Source organism: Barbus barbus, assembly GCF_936440315.1.
Source record: "Barbus barbus genome assembly, chromosome: 29".
Classification (NCBI taxonomy): Eukaryota; Metazoa; Chordata; class Actinopteri; order Cypriniformes; family Cyprinidae; genus Barbus; species Barbus barbus.
The window spans coordinates 1455454-1478809 of record NC_136757.1 but is presented as its reverse complement, the minus strand read 5'-3'; the positions used below and the strand labels follow the sequence as shown (position 1 = coordinate 1478809).

The following is a 23356-nucleotide window of genomic DNA, read 5'->3' as shown; positions in this document are numbered from 1 at the left end:
GAGCTGCTGTGTGTGCATATGAGCGATAGATGCACCTATCATGGCTGCCTGACATTAACACAAGCGAAGAGGTGAAGAACACGATATGAAACTAATGGACCTAATTTTCCACATTTTTGCTCGGTTTAACTTTGATTTGGTCTGATATACTTGAATATCACAAAAACAGTTCATCACACAATCAAAAGACCATTTAAGATGGTTTTCTCGCTGATGATTCTCATTATTCAGCAGTCATTTTTATATAATGCAGTGGCTTTTGTTTTTAATAAAAGCCTGAATTAAAGGCATAACTATTGTATTATTTTACTGTATGTTCTTAAATCACAGTATGAGAATGAGAGATTGGGGAAAATGGGAAAAAGAAGGACTTATAATAATAGGCTTCATTTTATTCATGCGCAGTACATTTGATCTCTTTGTTTTGGAAGTAAAATATGACCTGGACAGATTAGAATCATCCATATACTATAAAAATGTCAAACACACTGTGAGTAAATCACAGTTTCATCAGTCCGTCAATGTGAAATAGATTCATTTACATATGTAGATATAGTTAGATGACCACATATCTTTTAATGAATCACCAGCAGTCCTTTGACTAAAAGGAAGATTTAAATCTGTTCAGAGCTCAAATAAACCAAAAACACATGCTTCTCATTTCTGCTTGGTATATTTGCTCCATAGACTTCCATAGTATCTGCATTACTGAAGACGTGTTTGGTTTGCTTCTCAATGTAAAGAGAATTTTAGTGTTTGATAAAGCGGTGTTGTTCTGCTAGAGGCTTTAGTGCATGCACTGCTTGACTGATGCTGTAAAGCCTCTTCATCGCAGGAGCGTGTTTATGTCAGTCAGGCGTGCTGTGTGTCAGTGATGAAGACGTGTTGATGTGTTGTCAGGCGTATCTGGGTGGTGTGTGTCCTCCCGTTTCCTCTGTGTGTGTGTGTGTGTGCTGACACAGCAGAAACATTTTAATAAAGAAATGCTGTCACATTTGCTCACTGATGGACAGTGTTGGGCAGTAACTAGTTGCAGTAAATAAACAAGATTTCAGTAATAATATTACAGTTACTATCCATAAAACAGCTAGTTACTTAGTTACTTTCGATGCCTCAGTCATACTGATTTGAAGTCCAACAATCCAATAATTCCTAGATTTATTTTCATAATTTACATAACTTGCACAGGGACATTAAATCACCAGTGCAGCAGGCATATGGAATATGAAAAAGCTTACATTCAGCGGATGGAAATATTGCTGTTATATTGATTTTGTGAGGAGAAAAGATCTGGCATTACTTTACTCTGGCGTTACACGGCTTGTCCTCATCCCTCTGATCCTGATAGAAACGGTATAAAATTGTTTTAGACAATGAAACTTTTTATTATGAACTTATGTGATTTATTTTGATAGAATACATCATGGAATATATATTGTAGATATTGTATAGATATTGTAGCTACAATTAGATTCAAACTACTCATGACAATTAATGAGATTAATACACTTTTACTTAAATTTGACTATTAATCACCACTGAGTGTTTGTAATCACTTCTGACTGTCAAAATGATAAGGCAGAAATATATTGTTAGTAACATTTTAGAGGAATTTTATGGGGAAGATATGCAACTTATGTGGAGCGTGAAAGACGAGTCATTTTGCCAGAAAGTAATACATTTACATTTAGTCTTTTAGCAGACGCTTCCCTGCTGAAAAATACAGCATATGCTGGTTAGGTATGTTTTGAAGCATGAATGCTGGTTCTTAGTCATGAGCTGGTCCTAAACTGGTCCTGAGCAGGCGGAACCAGCTTAAACCAGCATTCATGCTTCAAAACATACCTAACCAGCATATGCTGTATTTTCCAAAAGGGTTTTATCCAAAGCGACTTACAAATGAGGACAATGGAAGCAATCAAAGCCAACAAAAAGCATAAGTTAAATAATAAGTAAAGTAATAATATTACTTTTGAAAGGAGTAACTAGTAATGAGCAATGTTTAATTTTTTTGACTAACTAGCCCAACACTGCTGAAGGACAACATTACGTTCCTGTGTTAGTCACTGTGTAAGAGTGTAAGTGGTAAAACACTGGTGCATTCTGTCATTTGGAGGAAGTTACAGTTTGTTACCAGGCGTGTGGCATTTGTAAACAAGGGTTTTTGTCTTTTTTTAGTTTGACTGAAACCGATGTGCCTTCCTGTCTTGCTCTCTCTGTCTCTCAGTCGCAGAAGCTGTTGAACATCGCTAAAGAGTTACTGCAGACAGAAGAAGCATATGTCAAAAGACTCAACCTGCTGGACCAGGTAACACACACACACACACACACATCACTAGTCCTCCGTTTCCCCTTTCGGCTGCATTCAGAGTATTCAGAGTTTCTGGTTATTCACATTGAAATGAGGTGTTTTGTGTTCACGCAGCTTCCTGTTTCTGACACTTCCTCTTAGTTTATTTCCTCTACAATCAATGATTTTTGATTGCTTGGGCCATCTGTAAAACCATAACAAGCTTTCAGACCACACCGTCATATGTGTCTCCATAAACATTGCGTTTGAGAATCATTAAACACGTGGTTGAAAACGGTTGCTTTTGTGTTTTTCTTGTGCTCAACCTTTTCATTTTACTCCATTTGAGCTGTAAATGATACAGCAAGACCAACGTCTTTCTCATCTAAAGAGAGAATTACAGCAATTATTTACTTATTTAATCAACTGATTTGATTATAAATTAAAATGCTGTTTAATTATTTAGATGATTATATAAAATATAGAAGAAATCAACTGTAAACAATCCTTCTTCCAGCTAAATGACAAGCAAAATAGCCGGTTGCTACTCACTACATAAGTCAATAATTGGACACAAAATATTGATTTGAGTGGAAATTTATTAGCTCATTAGAAGCAAAGGCTTTGAGCCCAAACGAATGAACAAGTTTAAATAAATAGGCATTTAAGGTAAAATTTACAGTCAGACAACTTAATAATAATATTATTAATCACATGGACATGATTGATTTCCATGAATGACTTATAATATTGATTTCAGAAGAAAGCATTTCATAATCTTAGCTGTTTATTATGTATTAATCCATTTCAGTGAACAATTGTTCTAGCAGACAAACATGTGAACAACATTACCACAGACCTGCTATTAATACTGAAGCCATCTGGTTTCATTTTACAGTAAATACAGTCGAAAACTGAGGTGCATTTGTATGAAACGAGAGAGCGTAAAAAGTGCTCCTAAAAGGAACAAACGATTCTCCAGTGGTGTCCCAGATGGGTTTGAGTTTCTTTCTTCTGCTTACAGTTACCCCTGTATCATTGTGTGTGTGTGTGTGTGTGTGTGCGTGTGTGTGTGTGTTCAGGTGTTTTGTGCTCGTCTGACGGAGGCTGGCATCCCTGCTGAGGTTATCACTGGAATCTTCTCCAACATCTCCAGCATCTACCTCTTTCACCACCAGTTCCTGCTGCCAGAACTACAGACACGCATCACACAGGAGTGGTGAGCACACACACACGCGCACACGCACAAAGACACACACACGTGTGCACGCACACACATGAAAATGCACGCACACACACACACACACCAAAACAAAGTGTGTTGGGTTTGAGATGGTAAATCAGTATGTGGTAGTTGATGCACTGTTAGGCTGTCTGGCTGTGAGAGAGAGTGTAGTGGACACTGTAACGTAATATTAATATGTAATTTAAAGCAATAGTTTAATTTAGCTCAAAGGGAATAATTTATGATTTTATAGGGATTTGAACAGAATCAGTGTTACGGCGATTCACTGAACGAGTCGTATAACAAACTCTGCACTGGATATTAAAATCCAAATATAGTGAAAACACTATTAAACAGCACAGTAACAAGATCTGCAGATTAAGACATTAACCCCGAAGTGTCTGATTGGTTGAGAGTTCAGTAGTTGTTGAAGTGAGGTCTGGGACGTTGGCTGAGGATGTGGAGTTGGTCTGGTTGAAGTTTGAAGCGGGTGCAATCAGAGCTGGACTTTGCAGCAAACTTACATTAGAACAAGAAACTCCACGGAAAGAAAAGAAACTAAAGTAAAAATAAGAATAAAAGGATGTAACGAGACTAGGTGGTTTTCTTCTCATTGTGGTAGCAGCTGGCACGTGGGCCAGAGCACGCTCAAAGAGCAGCATCAAAACACAGTGGCAAAAGAGAAGAAGAGCAGAGAGAGTGACTAAGAGGTTGTAAGAAAGCATTTTTAAGAAGAAGAGAGAGTTTGATGGTGTCCTGAGTTTTTAAACTCTGCTTTCAGACCGTCCCATCTGGACGTCTTGACTAATTAGATACTGTCCTTGCTCGGGGCGTTGCTCTGTTCCTCCACACAATCAATAAATCAACATGTTATCTGTTCAGTCAGAGGTCCGAACTTTACAGGCTCTTGCAAAGTATACTTTTGAACATGATTTCTATAACAAGACTATGATACATTTGACAAAGAATTGATTGGAAGAAACATTTAAAACATGATTATGCAAACTCATACATACCAAACACGCATCTGAATCCTTCAGCTATTCAATAATGATTAAAAAGACGTACATAATTTTTGATTAAAACATGATAGTCTAATATATGGGTTACAAACATAATATGAGGTTCTGCATAGAAATGTATTTTAGGATGATTTTATGTGCATATGAAAAAGAAAGTCTTTGTGTAGTTCTATGGAGAACGAAGGCATGTTCTTTAGACAAAGGAGTTTTGGTTTGGTCTGTCTTCTGTGTGGGGGAGAAGTCAGTCTAAGGAAGCTCGTGAATTCAATCGTGGAACACGTGATGGCCATCTCTTTGACCATCAGTCTTGATCATTTGCCCCAAATGTGACAGTCTCCTTCCTGAATTGAAATCATCAATAAGTGTTCTTTTCCTTTGCTATAAGTCAAACATATTAAGGTTCTGCAATATATAAATATACTGTGGAAACTTGAATTCCTGTAGAGCTGCTTGGGGCCTCTCTGAACTCCAGCTCCTCAGGTTCTGATGCATCTTAAATTTGTCTGATTCAGTCTCTGATATTCTGCAACACACTATTACACTCAAGGAAGTCATTTGGTAAAAACATATGCTTAGAAACAAATAGAAGTGATATTTTATGAAAACATGATTATTGTTCAGGCAAAAATCAATGTAAAATACTAATTAAAGGACAACTTCACAGGGTAGCACAGGTGTTTTTTAATGAAGAAATAATTAAATGTTTTATTTTAATAAATGAATTGATTAAAGAAGTTTCTTCTGATCACCAAGGCTGCATTTATTGGATCAAAATACAGTAAAAACAGTAATATAGTGAAATATTATTACAATTTAAAATAACTGTTTTCCTGAAATAAATGACTGTCACGAGCTGATTCTTTATTAATAGTTCAGAAATACGGGTTACCAATTTGAATCGGTCTCAAACACTGCCTTTGTAAAAGTTACAGCATGAGCAAAGAGAGATTTAATTTCATTAAACCTGGAATATAGCCCAATGAATGAGGATTGTGCTGTCATTAAGAGTGATCGGAGAGACATGACACCAGCACAGTTTCTGGGACAAGCGCTCTATTATAGAGGTCAGCGTTTTATACTTCTGTGTTTGACCGCAGAATCCTGTGACCGATCAGAATCCAGTGTTGCAGAGAGTGTGATGAATATAGACAGGTTTCAGATGGCTGATGAGTGTGTGTGTGTGTGTGTGTGTGTGTGTGAGACAGGAGCTGTAATCCGCGCATAGGGGACATCCTGCAGAAGCTGGCCCCGTTCCTGAAGATGTACGGCGAGTATGTGAAGAACTTTGATCGTGCCATGGAGCTGGTGAGCACCTGGACGCAGCGCTCTGCTCAGTTCAAGAGTGTGGTCCAGCACATCCAGGTCAGAGACATCATATGATGTGTGTGAAGTGCAGTGTTGGGGGAATCAGATTACTTTTTTAAGTAACTAGTAAAGTAATGCATTATCTTCTAATTTAGAAGGCAATATCGGAGTTACTTTTTCAAATAAATAACACCAGTTACTCATGTATTGAGTGACAGCTCTGGTGTTGCCATGTTGAGAGAAATCAGGAGTAAGTGCAGAGCGTTGTGTGTGAACATGATCTTACTGTAGATCTAGACTAAATATCAGCATGTATTTACTCATCTCACCTGCACTAAAACACATTCAGTGTTCCTCACAATCAATAAAACAGACAAATACAAACTCAGAATATTATACAAACCTGCAATAATTAAATATGTTAAATAAAACAAATATAATTTATGCATTTAATCCCATTTTATTAACCAATGTCTTGACTGCCCACCTTCGATGATCCAATTCAACCATGCGATAAGCAAAAATTACACATTTGTGTAGAAGAAATAAACAAGCAAGCCCTGCCCAGATTTAAAAAGTAACTCAAAAGTAATCTAACACATTACTTTCCTTAAAAAGTAATTAAACGTAATTAGTTACTTTTTTAGGGAGTAACGCAACATTGTACTGCATTACTTTTAAAAGTAAGTTTCCCCAACACTGTGTGTGTGTGTGTGTACTGGTGTGTGTGTGTGTGTGTGTGTACTGATGTGTGTACTGGTGTGTGTACTGATGTGTGTGTGTGTGTGTGTGTGTACTGATGTGTGTACTGGTGTGTGTGTGTGTGTGTGTGTGTGTGTGTACTGGTGTGTGTGTGTGTGTGTGTGTACTGATGTGTGTACTGGTGTGTGTACTGATGTGTGTGTGTGTGTGTGTGTGTACTGATGTGTGTACTGGTGTGTGTGTGTGTGTGTGTGTGTGTGTGTACTGGTGTGTGTGTACTGGTGTGTGTGTGTACTGGTGTGTGTGTGTACTGGTGTGTGTGTGTGTGTGTGTGTACTGATGTGTGTACTGGTGTGTGTACTGATGTGTGTGTGTGTGTGTACTGATGTGTGTGTGTGTGTGTGTGTGTGTGTGTGTGTGTATGTGTGTACTGATGAGTGTACTGGTGTGTGTACTGATGTGTGTGTGTGTGTGTGTGCACTGGTGTGTGTACTGATGTGTGTGTGTGTGTGTACTGATGTGTGTGTGTGTGTGTGTGTGTGTGTGTACTGATGTGTGTACTGATGTGTGTGTGTGTGTGTGTGTGTGTGTGTGTGTACTGATGTGTGTACTGATGTGTGTGTGTGTGTGTGTGTGTGTGTGTACTGATGTGTGTGTGTGTGTGTGTGTACTGATGTGTGTGTGTGTGTGTGTGTGTGTGTGTACTGATGTGTGTACTGATGTGTGTGTGTGTGTGTGTGTGTGTGTGTACTGATGTGTGTACTGATATGTGTACTGGTGTGTGTACTGATGTGTGTGTGTGTGTGTGTGTGTGTGAGAGCAGAAGCAGGAGGTGTGTGGGAACCTGACGCTGCAGCATCACATGCTGGAGCCGGTGCAGAGGATCCCGCGCTATGAGCTCTTACTGAAGGACTATCTGAAGAAGCTGTCCTCCGGAGCTGCAGACCGCAGAGACGCACAGAGTGAGCTCACAACACACACTCACTTACATTTACATTTAATCTACTTATACATTAATATACACCATTCCATGCCCTATGATACACTAAAAATCCTGATAATAATAAAAGCTAATACTAATAATAGAAATATAGTTACATTTTTATTGATCTGTTTGTTTAATATATTTAGATTTATTAATATAAATTATTATATTAATAATATCACAAATTAGATTTCTCCTGGACAGCACAGTAGTGTAAGTCTATTATTGATTTAGCAGGGGATTTTAATAAATGAACATAATTTGAATATTATTTAATACATAATGGGATGTTGCAATTAATAAAGAAAAGGACGATAAAATGTAAACGTAAATAGTGTAATGTGGTAATATTTAATGTAAAATGAAAAGGAACATGAAATGCCATGTAAAATATGCCTACAAACCGTAAAAACTTAAAAATAAATTGTGACAAAATAAATATATAAAGAAATAATTAAATACATAATGAAATGTTCCAATCAGTAAACACAAGCATAATGAACAGTGAGTACAAATAAATAACATGGAGAAATGTATTTGCTTGTTTATGTAAAATGAAAAACACCATCTGAAATACAACATTATATACTGTACACCCTGAAATAAAGAACGACATGAAATATACTCTACTGTTCAATAGTTTGGGGTCTCTTTTGCTCACCAAGACTGCATTTATTTGATCAAAAATACAGTAAAAACTGTCAAATATTATTTTCTATGTGAATGTGTTAAAGTGTAATGTATTTCTGTGATCTGCAGCTGTATTTTCAGCATCATTACTCCAGTCTTCAGTGTCACATGATCTTCAGAAATCATAATAATATACTGATTTACTGCTCAACAAACATTTCTGATTATTATTAATGTTGAAAACAGTTGTGCTGCTGAATATTTTTGTGGAAACCGTGATTCAGGATTCACAGATGAATAGAAAGTTCAGAATAACAGCATTTATTTGAAATAGAAATCTTGTGTAACATCATAAATGTAAGTAAGTAAAATGTATTTCTATAGCACCTTTCACAGACAAGAAGTCACTAAGTGCTTTACAATAAAATATTAAAATCAAAAGAAGTTAAAGTACCAGCTGTACAAATACCACCAAATATCACAACAATTTGCTTCCAGACCATATTGTTAGTTAAAAGCTTGTCCAAAAAGATATGTCTTTAGATGTTTTTTGAAAGCTTCAACAGAACACATAGTTCTCAATGACAAGGGGAGAGCGTTCCAAAGCCTCTTGTCTTCAGACGTGCTCTGGGTATAGTTAAAAGGTCTATGTCAGAAGACCTCAAAGACTGGCCAGGACAGTGTGCATGTAATAGATCATGGATATAAGAGGGTTCCTGACCATGCACTAAATGTCTTTACTGGCACTTTTGATCAATTTAATGTATCATTGATGAATAAAAGTATTACTGACCCAAACTTTAGCTCAGTAGTGTAGCAGAACTCTGAGCGTCAGGATGAACTGTGATGAGTGTTTGAGGCTCGTTATCTGAAGTGAAGGTGCAGTAATGATGGGCTCAAGCCCTGCTGTGTTCGCTGGGCTCGTCTGGACACATGCAGCACTGACGCGTCCGCTGTGGACTGAGTGTTATTTAGAGACGTTTATCACGTGGCATTTCACATCGCTTTTAGTTAACATAAATTAATGTACATTCCACTTACAATTTATTTATATGTGACCCTGGACCACAAAACCAGTCATAAGGGTCCATTTTGTGAAACTGAGATTTATACATCATCTGAATAAATAATCTTTCCATTGATGTATGGTTTGTTATGATAGGACAATATTTGTCTGAGATACAACTATTAGAAAATCTGGAATCTGAGGGAGCAAAAAAATCTAAATATTGAGAAAATCATCTTTAAAGTTGTTCAAATGAAGTTCTTAGCAATGCATATTACTAATCAAAAATTAAGTTTTGATATATTTACGGTAGGAAATGTACTAAATATCTTCATGGAACATGATCTTAATATCCTAATGATTTTTGTCATAAAAGAGAAATGTATAATTTTGATCCATACAATGTATTGTTGTTTATTGCTACAAATATACCTGTGTTACTGATGACTGCTGCTGTGCTGCAGGGACACATATATGCTTACATTTTATAGAACTATTGATTCCAAAATGACATGTAATAATTACATGATATATTTATTGAATTAAGCCTGTTATTCCTACCATATCTACTATATTTGTGTCTGTGTTTGTGCAGCACGGGGAGTTTTGAGAGAAGCGTGTGTTGTTTAGTGATGGTGTGTTTAACTGGTTGTTTATTGTGTGTGTGTGTGTGTGTGTGTGTGTCAGATGCTCTGGAGCTGATCTCCACCGCAGCAAACCACTCCAACGCTGCCATCAGGAAAATGGTTAGAGTCGTATTCATCTGTTCCTCCTCTGTGTCAGACAGGATATGCTGTTTCCATTTCCTGTCTGTGCGAGCGAAAAGGCTGTCCTGGGTGAAAGCGCTCTGTCACTCTCACTTCTCAATCTGCCTCTTTCTAACACTGTCATGCAGGTCACAGTTCTTCTTTTCATTTAACAAGTTTGTGAATGCAAACCATTACAAATCCTCTACGTGTGTGTGTGTGTTCGTGTGTGTGCGCGCACAGGAGAAGATGCACAAGCTGTTGGAGGTGTATGAGAAATTGGGCGGAGAGGAGGACATCGTTAATCCAGCTAATGAGTTCATTAAAGAAGGCCACTTAAAGAAGATGTCTGCTAAGAACGGCACGGCTCAGGACCGATACCTCTATCTGGTGTGTCTGTTTGCTCCATTAAGCACTTTATCTGTAGTTCAAAAGTGTTCTTGCATCAAGCGTTATCATGGCTTGTGACTTGAAAACATTCCCATCATTTACTCATTTAATGCTGTTTTGAACACAAAAGGAGATGTTTAGCAGAATGTTCATGCTGCTCTTTTCCTCATGTGACGGAATCAACTATAAAAAAGGGGCCAAATCCAAATTACATGACAAAGATTGTAGTTAGTACCGTAATCCATTACATTTCACATTTTAGGTAATATAATCAGACTACTTTTAGATTACTTTTGACCTATCTCGTTTTTCTCATTGATTTAAATATGATAATCTTCCTAATCTGCCATATCGATATAAAAATGCAAAGAAACAGAAAATATTTTCCATTTGTTGTAATTAACAACATGAAGTCCATTAAACATTACATAACATCAATATTTGCCAAACTGGAGTGTATGTGAGTTTAATAAAAAGCAAATAATTAATGAAATCATAAAAATATCAAATTAAAATAAATCATATTAAAATAACCAATCATAATAAAACACTTCCTGAAAACATTTAATATTTTATGTGTTTACATGCATGTCATGTGACCATTAACCAATGTCAGAGAACCGTGAACATGCAGATGTGATGCTTCATTATTAAAATATGTATTTTAAAATCTTAGGGGCACTTAAGTAAATATATTCCCCCAAAAAAGTTTGGGAATCACTGCATTACATGTAAATAAGAAATAACACAAATTTGTACAAATGTAAAAGATGAAAAAGAAGAATTAGCGGGAATCAGTAAATTATGAATAATTTATTGTTATTGAATGGATAATATGTAAACATGTAATCGATAAAAAGTAACTGTAGTCTGATTATGAGTATTTTAAAATGTAATTTAATCTAGTTGCAAGTACTTAATTTTTTGAATCTGATTACGTAATCCAGATTGCATGTAATCAGTTACTTCCCAGCTCAGAGCATGTTTATATAGAAGAATAATGGAAAAGCAGTGCAGTGAAATGCAAAACCCCTAACAGTAGTCTGTGTGACTCATGAGATACAGTAGAGCCCAAATCTTCTGGAAACTTTTCAATCAAAATTTTTTAAATATGCTGCATCAGGTTCGATGCTTAAATATTCAGTAAATATGTCCCTGCAGCACAAAAGCAGTCATGAGTAGCACAGGTATATTTGTAGCAATAGCCAACAATACATTGTATGGATCAAAATTATACATTTCTCTTTTATGACAAAAATCATTAGGATATTAAGATCATGTTCCATGAAGATATTTAATGAATTTCCTACCATAAATACAGTGCCCTCCATAAGTATTGCAACAGTAAAGACAAAATTGCTCTGTTGGCTGTGGAGTCAATACATTTACAAATATGATTAAAAGATGAATATGAGACAAAACTACAGAATGTCACATTTTTATTAGCCGTTTCAACACATACATGTTTTACCAAATAAAAAGAGCAGCGCTTTTATAGTTTCATCCCTCTATCTGATGTGAGCATAAGTATTGGAGCAGTAGCCTCTCAGGTCTTTCTAAGTGATCAGCTGTGTCCTGTTGCATTAATTCTTCAGATATTAAAAGCAGGGAATGTGTCGTATCAGTTATATCCATTACTTCTGCATTCGATGATGACACACAAACCAGGATGAAGATGAGGGAGCTGACTTTGAGAGAAAAGCAAGCAATTTGGATGCTAAAAGAAAAGAGGAAGTCAGTTAGAGCTCCAGCAAAAACAAAGGGCATGGAGAAATCAAGAATTTGGAAACCACCAGCGACACCAGCAACCAACAACGACCTGATCGGCTGAGAAAACAACAGTAGTTGATGACAGACAAATCATAAAAGCTGTGAAAATGAACCCTTAAAGACGTGTCTGTAAAATCACCAACAGCTTCCAGAAAGCTGGGGTGATGCTCTGACAATCTACTGTCCTCAGGAGACTTTGACACAGAATTACAGATGCTACACAGCAAGATGCAAACCTCTGACCAGCACCAAACATAGAAAGACAAGAGTAGAGTTTGCAAAAAAGCACAAAGGTGAGCCAGAAGAGTTTTGGAACTGTGTTTATGGACCGATGAGACAAAGATGAACCTTTATCTAAGTGATGGGAAAGCAGAAATGTGGAGAAAGAAAGGGAACTGCAGTGATCCCAAGCATACAGCCTCATCTGTAAAGCATGGTGGAGGTGGTGTCATGGCATGGGCATGCATGGCTGTCTCTGGAACAGGCCCTCTCAACTTTACTGATGACTTAATGTATGATGACAGTAGCAGAATGAATTTGGAAGGGTACAAAACCATCTTGCCTACCAATATTCAAGAAAATGCACCCAGATTCATTGGGAAGTGCTTCATATTGCATCAGGACAATGACCCAAAACACCCTGCCAGTTCAGTCAAGGAGTTTATAAGAGCAAAGAAATGGAAAGTCTTAGATTGCCCAAGTCAATCTCCAGATTTACATCTGATTGAACATGAATTTCAGCAGCTGGAGAGGAGAGTAAAGGCAGAAACTCCCCAAAACAAGCAACAATTGGGATTGGCTGCATTAAAGGCTGGGAAAAGCATTTCAAAGGATGAGAGCAAGAGTCTGGTGATGTCTATGGGTCACAGACTCACTGCTGTGATTGTGTGCAAGGGATCTGCAACTAAATAATAGCTTTTAATCTTTTATATCTGCCTTATGTTCAACTGTCCCAATACTTATGCTCACATCAATGAGTGGGATGAACTCTAAAAGTGCTGATCTTCTTAGCTGCTAAAACATGTATGTGTTGAAACGGCTAATAATAAAATGTGACATTCTGTAGTTTTGTCTCATATTCATCTTTTAATCATATTTGCAAATGTCTTGACTCCACAGCCAGCAGAGCATTTTTGTCTTTACTCTTCCAATACTTATGAAGGGCACTGTATATCAACACATAATTATTGATTAGTAATATGCATTGCTAAGAACTTCATTTGGAGATTTTCTCAATATTTAGATTTTTTTTTTTGATTTTCAAATAGTTATATCTCAGCCAAATATTGTCCTATCCTAACAAACCATACACCAATGGAAAGATTATTCAGCTTTTTTTATCTCAATTAAAAAAAAATTGACACTTATGACTGGTTTTGTGGTCCAGGGTCACTAATGGTTTGTCTGTGTACTTAAAGTCAAAATCATATGACTCGAGAAGACTTAGTGCATGAGTCATATTGTTATGATACATTAATGCTGATCACTGTATGCTTTATTTGTATGGAAAAGAGCAGCTTCAACCTTCTGCTAAACTTCAACCTTTACGTTCTGTGGAAGAAATGAAACCTTAAAGCTTGTTCCTGTTATTTGCTCATTTGTTAGCGCTTCAGGGCACAGATGGAGTGTGATGGAGCTGATGATGTGTGTGTTTGTGTTCCAGTTCAATAACATGGTGCTGTATTGTGTGCCCAAGCTGAGGCTGATGGGACAGAAGTTCAGCGTCCGAGAGCGAATCGACATCGCAGGGATGGAGGTATGACTTCAGCTGTACGTTCAGCTGCGTGTTTACGGTTGTGTCTTCATCTCATCCTGTGCTCATGTCCTCTCATTGCTTGAAGGTTCAGGAAAATGCCAAGCAGAACGTCCCTCACACCTTCACCATCAGCGGCAAACAGCGCTCGCTCGAGCTGCAGGCCAGGTGAACGCACATCAAAGCAAAGTCTTGATATTTCTCATCAATAGCCAAAGCAGATCACAGCATTCGGCTAAAGTTTCATTTAGAGCTACTTCAAGCATCATGACATTCATTCTCACAAAGACATTATAAAACACTCATGTATGAGCTCTTCCGCATCGGCCTGTGCTGAGTCTGATGTGTGTTCATGTCTGTGATTGACAGGACGGCGGAGGAGAAGGACGAATGGATAAAAGTGAGTCGTTCTGTTTGCACACGTTTAATGTCAGAGAAATGGCTGCTGGAAGATTAACGCGCTTTAGCACTTATTACAGAAATAATATACTGAAGTGAGCTGAATATTAGGTTTAGACACATAATTGCATGTTATTTATAATTAAATCAAATGTATTTTAGTTTAAATGAATATAAAATGCAGTTAACTGATCAATAGAGACATCTTTCAAATGACTTTGAAATAAGGTTAAGCTACTGCTGAATGAACTGACAAGCATTTAAAATTTTTAAATATACTTTAATTCATTATAATGTCATGCATTTAAATATTTTTTGTAATCACACATTTGTAATGATGAAGTTGCAATTTAATATCAAAAAGCACTAGTTAAAATTATAATGACTTATAATACTATAATTAAGTACTTTACATGTGCTTTAGGATGTTAGTCAATACATCAGAATAAGTGCAAAAACACAACAAAAGATGATTAAAACATAAGGATTTTAAATGTATTTTAAAGTAAAGCTTAATTTGACATTATTAGGAGATGCACTTTTTAAAAGTGTATTTAAAAACAGTCATTAAAGTGGCTGTCTTTGTCACTTAAATGGCCTATTATTTTGTTCATTTTATATTATGTGCAAGTGTGTGTGTATATAATTTTTATCTATATATTTTTAATTAAGTTCAGTTTTGGTACACTACAAATGCACATTCAATACAGTTAAACACTTTTTTGTCACGGGTTTCTGGGGTTATTTTAGCACAACTGCAACTGTATTTCAATTATAGTTTTTATGCAATTCTATTTCAAGTCAACAGGAAAATATAATTGACTAATGACATAAGAAAATTTAGTTTCTTGACTCATATTCATATTGTGATCAATTCACTTATTCACTTTATTCTAAAGAAGAAAGCTGCTTAATTTCCCTCTGAAACAACTCTTATTAGACACGTTTCACCGTTCAGTCACCTCCCCATTAAGATAATCAAGTCCTGATGAACCTTGCTGCTCTCTCAGATGTGTCACACTACAGAAGTACAGTAGGCTATATGTGGACGTTTCATGTTGATGTGATAGTTCAGCCAAAAAAATTAAAGTCCTGTCATCATTTGCTCACCCTCATAATTTTTCACTTTGCTCTGCAGAACACAAAAGGAGAAATGCACTCTAATTGCATGTAATATCATGGAAGACAATGAAGAGGGACGTGAAAGTAACATAAAAGTACTCGTGCAGTATTCTGGAGATGTTTGGAAGCTTTGAGTGTTTAGAGCAGTGGTTCTTTAGCGTCAGTAAGCTGTGATTTAGTTCACATCAGTCTGACTGGTGCTCTGTGATCGAATGGTTATATTGTCAGTTGTGAGCACATCTTCATCATCAGATCATCCTCATCTGTTTGTAGGTGATCCTGGCAACGATTGAGAAGCACAAGCAGAACAGCGAGACGTTCAAAGCTTTCAGTTTGTCCTGCAGCCGTGATGAGGAGCACACACCTGACACGCCGGTAACTCGTCCTTCACACACTCCAAACCAGCCTAGTCACACTGGAATTATGAATGTTTGGGAATTTACTTTGGTTTTGGAGTGAAATATGACATGGGCATGTTAACTGAATGATCTAGTGGTCGCACTTTAAAAGCACAATCCTGTTTCATCATCACACACACACACACTCTCACACACACACACACACACACACACACACAGCTCAAGTCTGGTGGCTTTGCCATGTGTTTAATAGCCAGTGTGTGATTTTTTGTTTTGATGGCAGGGGGCAAGCACATGTGAGACAGAAGGAGCTCAGCATGAGAGGGTGAGACACGCATACACACTCTCTCACTCACACACTTACACACACTCACACACACACTCACACACACACACACACACACACACACACACACACACACACACACACAGACACAGACACAGACACACACTCACAGACACAGACACACACACAGACACAGACACACACAGACACACACACAGACACAGACACACACAGACACACACTCACAGACACACACACACACACACACACACACAGACACACACACACACACAGACACACACAGACACACACACAGTGCAGGGCTCGCAGAATCGCTAGCCTGAAGTTCCGGGGCTATTGTGTTTTCCAGTCGGGCTACCAAAATATATCACTGGCCTGCCCGACGGGCCTTAAATACAGGACTCCCGCAGGTCCTTAAAAACTCTTCAATTTACCGTAGTTGTATTAAACTTAAGGCCATAAAAAGTTCTAAATACGTTAAAAGGTATAATGTCTTAATTATAATTTCAAGAGGTCTTACAGTTGGGGATGGAAAGACAAGAATAGGGATACGGCTGGATTAAACTTCAAAAGGCAATGATGTCATTGAATAAATATGAGCACTGCACGTTTCAAATCAAAACACGACACGGATGTCTTTATGTGAATGTATCTGAAGGGAACCGACTGTCTTCAGAAACGTGTTAGTGGCTTTTTTTTATTTCATTTGACCTATAATGCCTGATAAAGCAGCGTTGGGACGCTGCTGCATTGTGTTCTGGAAACCGCTATATTAAGATGCTCCTGAAGCGCCACCTCGTAGCAGAAGATGAGTTTGCATTTCCAATAAGCCTTTCTTGTATGGTCAGATCAATGCAAATTTCGACCACTGATTTTAAGCAGCAAACACATAGAGCTGTAAATGAGAATGAAGTTAATGTGCCTTCTAAAAATCTAAACAATTAGACAGTAATATTTATTCGTTTTAATTTAATATAATAATTTATATGCTTGATTTATCCCTTTTCATAAAAATGGTCTAAGGCTGAAATGCTGTTGTATAAGATTTTTGTTTTAGTGAAAACCTGTATCTGGACTGTAAATCATGTCATTGTATGGCTTAATACTGTATGTTAGCATATACCTTGTCCAACCCGCTCATACTGTGTTTATTTTACTTGTGCAGCTCTTAAAATCTGCAGATACCTTGTAAATAGTCAAATTCCTTCCTTCATATTTGTTGATATTTGTGTATTGAAAATATTTTTGATTGACGATTAGACTATCTGATTTTCTATATTTAAAAAAAATATATATAATAATTTTTTTTTGGGCTAGTTAAATAAATTTTCGGGCTACCAAAATCTGAAGAGTACCTGCCCGAAGGGCTACCAGGGATTTATAAATTTTGCGAGCCCTGCAGTGGATCTGATATGGGCTAGACGTCACGGTGTTAACCTGTGTGTGTGTGTGTGTGTGTGTGATCTGCAGAAGAGCTCAAAGAAGCGAGAGAAGGAGAGAGAAACATGCAGAGGCTGCAGTGAGACCTTCCACTTCACCAAACGCAAGCACCACTGCAAGAGCTGCGGCGCGGTACGTGAGTCGCACACAGACGCAGGTTCAGTATGTGATGCAGTGTGTGCTGACGTGTGTTCGTCTGCAGGCCGTCTGTGGGAAGTGTTTGAAGGTGTCCGAGAGCAGGAACATCCGTGTGTGTAAGCCGTGTTCTGAAGCCCTGCAGGGAGCTGAAGGGACAGCAGGGGGTGACGCTGAGCCCAAGAGAAAACTCGAGGTAACATCAGCAGCACACTGGATTATTATTTATTTATTTATTTATTTTTGGTCCAACCTGTTTACCAGCATATAAGATGACTTGTAGGGCTGCGTGATAAATCAGTGTTTATGTATAATAATAATTATTATCACCAGTATTTATACAAAATTCCATAATATTCATAACATTTAAAATATTTGTTAATACATGTCACTGTCTAAATGAGCTGCTCAGCTTTGTCTGCTACACATGCTAGTGCTCATCTGTGTCTCACTATATGAGACCTGAACGATGGACAAGAAACCTCTGACCTCTGTGATTGGGTTTTGCCACCAAGTACTAAGTCAAGTTTTGCGAAGGGATCAAATACTTATTTCACTCATTAAAATACAAGTCAATTTATAACTTTTTTGAAATGCGTTTTTCTGGATTTCTTTGTTGTTCTGTCTCTCACCTTTCCAATAAACCTACAATTAAAATTACAGACTGATCATTTCTTTATCAGTGGGCAAACGTACCAAATCAGCAGGGGACCAAATAATTTTATCCCCCACTGTGTGTATATATATATATATTACATTGATTTATGATTATTATTTTATGGAAGACCATGCAACCAGGATATTTTTTTATCCATTTCTTAATTTATACAGTATATATGATGTGTTGTGCATCACTGTATTTGACTGAGAAATGCAGTGCTTTCATGTACACTGTTATATTTTCATTTAATTACATTTTTAGAAGCTTGAGCTAATTATTAAAGTTTTCTGGGTAAAAAACAGAAAATGGAAAATGTTTCAACATATATATGAACCTACCTAAATATAGCAGTAATTCCACTTTAACTTGGTGTTTTAGAGTGTATTCCTGTGATTGACAGATAATTATTGTTCTGTGTTTTTATGCCACTGTATCTTGAGTTTAACATGCTTCCTCTTGAGCTCGGGGTGATGTGCGCTTTACTGCAAATGTACAAGCGTACTAGTTTAGTCAGCATATCTTCAGCTGGGTGTGTGTGTGTGTGTGTTTCAGAAGCAGCTGTCAGTTGCTCCGTCTTCTCAACGAACAGGAAAAATTGAGGAGCTGGACCAGGAGCTGGGCGTCCATCACTGAAGCACAACCTCTGTTGCTTTACCAGCAAACCAGCACACAGGTCAGAGTGAGTGAGTGAGTGTGTGTGTGTGTGTGTGTGTGTGTGTGTATGTGTGTGAGTCACCTGTCAGATTAAGGTCAGATGGATTTGCGTGACCCTGTCCTGACCTCAGAGTGCCCATCTGCGGCCGGTGACACACAGGATAATGTGTGTCTGTGTCTGTCTGAAGAATCCTTTTCTGTGCTCTTCTGTGTGTGTTTTCTGGGTAAATCTCATAAACACTATCTTTAGGTCAGATTTCACCCCAGAATATATATATTTTTTTAATTGTTGTTTTTCTTAGGTCTCTCTGGCTGTGACATGAGAAGAAGAACGAGTCAAACGTGTTCAGACTGATTCAGGATTGTGAATCTGAATGGAGCTCCTGACACATGCTGTAAAGGGAGGAGCAAGAGCCAATAAGATGCTTACCCTCGCCTCTGGTCCCGCCCCTTTATAAAGAACTCCTGTTACTTGAAATCACTTTATCCTCAGCACTTTTTCATTCTTTCTTTTGAAGATCTGTTTTACTTTCCTTCACACTTTCAGCAGCAGCTCACGCCTTCGTTTGAGTGTGAGAGTGACTGACTGTCGATGCACTGTTGGATGGAGATGTTGAGAATGTCTATATAACGTTACGATGAATCTTTTGTTTTTCATTTGTTGCCTTTCAGATGTGTTATTAGTTAAAGCATTAAGTCACTGTTCTTGTGATTCACTGTCAGTTCAAACCTTCATGCACCCCTTTGTTTATTCTTTCTGATTTTAAAAGATGAAATCCTTCAGATACAAGTAAACCGAAGAGACACACCCAACTGAAGCAGAGCAGAAAGTCAGATTTCACTCTAAACAACAGGAAGAAATTATATTTTGCATTAAAAAAGAAGCCTGTTTTAGGGCCTTTTTTGCATTCTGCCATTATTTTCATGATAATTAAGCACATTCCACCCCAAATTCACATTATTATTATTATACACAAAAAATATATATATTTCAATTGTGTAGCGTACATACATTTTGGTAGAATTAGTCATACTGTAATTTCATACATAATTAGTCATATGTTGATGATTTTTTTAAAGCACATTATTACAATATTTATAGTAATGAGAATCACCACTGAGAGTGAGGAAAAACTTATTGCTCACATTACAGGAACGACAACGAGATGTTTTTCAATCCCGTTATTCAATGTATGAATAATATCACAAGGTCAAAATATCTTAATGGTCCTAAAACAGCTTTATTTTACATAATGCTAAATTTTTCTTTGGTTTTTGGAGTGAAACCCTGTTGCGTTTCTGCAACATTCACCCACGATTTCACAAGACAAGTGGGTTCATAAACTCTTCTAAAGTCTTTGGTAAGCATGAACATTCATGGTCTGTTGCTTCCTCAAACTGTGTTGTGCAAACGAGAGTCTTCCTGAGGATCCCCAGCTTCATTGATTCCCATTGCAGGCCACTCAATATTACACCCTTCTGTTGAGCATTTGCCATTTCCATGCTTGAGGGGAAACTGTTCGCTGTTGTGTGAATTAAGGTAAAGTTTGGATGTTAGGACGAGGTTCAAGAATGTCGCTTTCCTGTCTCTTCATACTCTCACCAAAGGCACACTTGTCTTTTGTATGCCCCAGTATTGTGATTACAACAGAAGTACTGTACATGCTCAATATGTAATTAATGATGTAAACATTGCATTTGCTTCACTTTTAATATTGTTTGAACTCTTGACACAGAAGCAGTATTATTAAAAGCATTTTATGTGTACAAACGCTGTCTTATAGCATATCAATGAATAAAAGAGTATCTGGTCACCGATGGTTTTGAGACTTTATTCATTAATTTAGCTTTCTTTAAACCTAAAAAATGTGTTCCAGCACTATTATCTCTGCAGTGAGCAGCACACATGTTCTCACTGTCAATGCTTCACCACAGAAATGGACATATTTGTTTCACAAGACACAAAATAGTCTTGCTAATCCGGGGTGCGTTTCCTAAAAGCACTATGGTCGTAAGTTCCATTGACCTCTATTGGTAATGACAGAACTTTTGAGAAACGCACCCCTGAATGTGTGATGATTTTAGTAGTTCCTTGGAATAGCGTGGTACTGACTTCCTGTTAGCAGAATCTTGTTCAATCCTATATAGATGAGTTGTGAAAGCATCTGCTGAGATATGTTGAAACTGATTTTCATCACTTTTATGACAAAATCTTTTACCAGTACAGTTTTAGACGCTGATTATTATACAGTCATGTTCACAAACAGACTGATACATTTTCCACATTAAAGGATTAGTAATACAAAAATTATTAAATAAAATCTTTTCTCAGTGTTCTCCAACCAAGGGGACATGACCCCTAGAGACGAAACAAATGATCTACCAATAACTGAGCAAAATTGAACTGCTTTGGGAAAAAATGCAACGTTATTTGAAGTTTAAGCTAAACAAATACGCTGAGGTTCATTTAAATGCTTCATTGTCATTGTCCTGCCCACACTGAAATGTGCTGTTCTGAATTTTAGCATGACTGTGAATACCTGTGGCAGACCAACAGCATGATTGTGAGTGTGATATTGCTAGAATATATATATTGCAATATAGATATAACAAGAACTTAATATTGATTAACATTTTGAGACCCAATACTGCTAATTTGTCTATTTGCTCTACCAACGAAAATAGCTCTCTTTTTGGCATTCATTTGGTATTTCAACATGGGAATGACCTCGGGTGTGACCAATCCTGGAAGCACCAATAACACCACGCGTGTCAGCTGACAGACCAATACCAGCAATGAGGCGCGAATCCCTCTTTGGGGACCAACTTGATAAAGCGGGTTCTTATATTTCAGATCTGAAGCCATTACAGCTCTTTTATGCAATTATTCCTCCATGTTTAGTGGTGTGACAGATCAGCCGATCCAGCAGGGATAGTTGTTAAGAGCCAGTGTAAACTGGATGGCATCTCTGTTATGGTGACCATGAGCCCATCCAATGGTGCAGTGAAACCAAAACATCCCTCGCATCCATGCACCTGTGGGTCTATTATTTCTTCCAAGGACTCTCATGCTCTGTGTATCGCATGTTTGAGAGTCAGACACGCACAGACTGAGTTTTTATGGATGAAATCTTTCCCTATGAGATGATTGCTTGTCTTTTAACACTTTCCCTGCCATTAATGGGATTTTCTGTCTTTGATGAGACAACTGTTATACAGAAGGGGGTGCTATTAAGTGAAGGTGAAAGTGACGTGACAGACGGCCAAGTATGGTAAACCATACTCTGAATTTGTGCTCTGCAATTAACCCATCCAAAGTGCACACACACAGCAGTGAACATACACACACCGTGAACACACACCCGGCGAGTCCCCTCCTTCAAGCCAGCACAACTAGACCTCATAGAGAAGTGTAGGAGAGCTGCTGCTAAACTCTCTACAGACAGGCCTTTACAGCAAAATGAATGTTTGGAAATGTAAACTGATATTTACTACTAACACACTACAGCAAAAGATAGAAATAACTGACTTAAAACCATTTTTAGCTGCTGAAGATACTAGTGTTCTAATCATTTTGGCCACCACTATATATTAGCAAGAGGCTGTTGTCACACACTTCTCCAGTAAAGCAGCAGATTCCAGCTGTCCCAGCATGTATCGCAGTGATACAGCCATGGTTTGAAATTAACACTCGCCAAATGCGGACAAATCAGCTGTGGTGGGTAACGCTGTCAAATCATTAGCCAATTTGGCATTTACTTTTCGTAAATTATGTTTACACATTCATTTCTTGGACAACTTCTTTTAAGCCAAATCTGCACAGATTTGATACTGAAATACTGAATTCGTAAGTCATCATGATATATTAAATACAGCCTAATTGTGCAACCCATTATGATCAGTGATGCTGTCTACACTGGATGCGACATGACACAACAAATCCCCCACAGTAAACTGATGCCTCGTTACATTTATGATGTATTGACACAAAGTTCAAGTGATTTGCAATGCCCACTTTGTCACATCCAGTGTGGACTGCCACAAGCTTGTTTTATTTCAGTAAAAAGCAAAATTTTTTGGCTAGTTAGAAGTTATGATTGGCCGGTAACTCAAACATTTTGTAGCCAAATTGGCTGGTGAGTGAAAAAGTTACATTCAAACCCTGGACACAGCGATTCTAGGACAAGACTTTTTTACATAGAGCACCTGTAAAACAAATGATCTGGGATGGACTTTCACAACATGGGGTGAACCCCAATCAATGAGTGGCTTTGTCCTCCACCTCCCCTTCCCTGGGTTTTGAGCCACTGGAGACGTCTCCTGGAGCTCAGTCAGATTCCTGTGTAAGAACCACTGTAATTCCAAGATTACAGTGGTTCTACTGCTTCTGCCTCAGATATACCTACCACTGAAGTACTGGCTTGAGCCTGTCACAGTCTAGTCTTCAGTTAATCT

General features: G+C 37.7%; 1 protein-coding gene across 3 annotated transcripts in view; it reads left to right on the top strand.

The window, feature by feature from the left end:
- Positions 1-20714, top strand: part of LOC306849779 (FYVE, RhoGEF and PH domain-containing protein 3-like) — a 77965-nt gene extending 57251 nt beyond the window's left edge. For all 3 annotated transcript variants that reach the window (XM_079385081.1, XM_079385083.1, XM_079385082.1), the window contains exons 5-19: positions 2228-2308; positions 3373-3509; positions 5743-5899; positions 7368-7506; positions 9853-9911; positions 10155-10301; positions 13735-13827; positions 13913-13992; positions 14194-14224; positions 15619-15720; positions 15988-16029; positions 17482-17583; positions 17654-17782; positions 18800-18920; positions 19204-20714. In XM_079385081.1, coding sequence (XP_079241207.1) covers positions 2228-2308; positions 3373-3509; positions 5743-5899; positions 7368-7506; positions 9853-9911; positions 10155-10301; positions 13735-13827; positions 13913-13992; positions 14194-14224; positions 15619-15720; positions 15988-16029; positions 17482-17583; positions 17654-17782; positions 18800-18880 — 1380 coding nt within the window. In that variant the 3' untranslated portion in view covers positions 18881-18920; positions 19204-20714. The remainder of the gene's footprint in view (positions 1-2227; positions 2309-3372; positions 3510-5742; positions 5900-7367; positions 7507-9852; positions 9912-10154; positions 10302-13734; positions 13828-13912; positions 13993-14193; positions 14225-15618; positions 15721-15987; positions 16030-17481; positions 17584-17653; positions 17783-18799; positions 18921-19203) is intronic.
- Positions 20715-23356: the final 2642 nt, after the last annotated feature.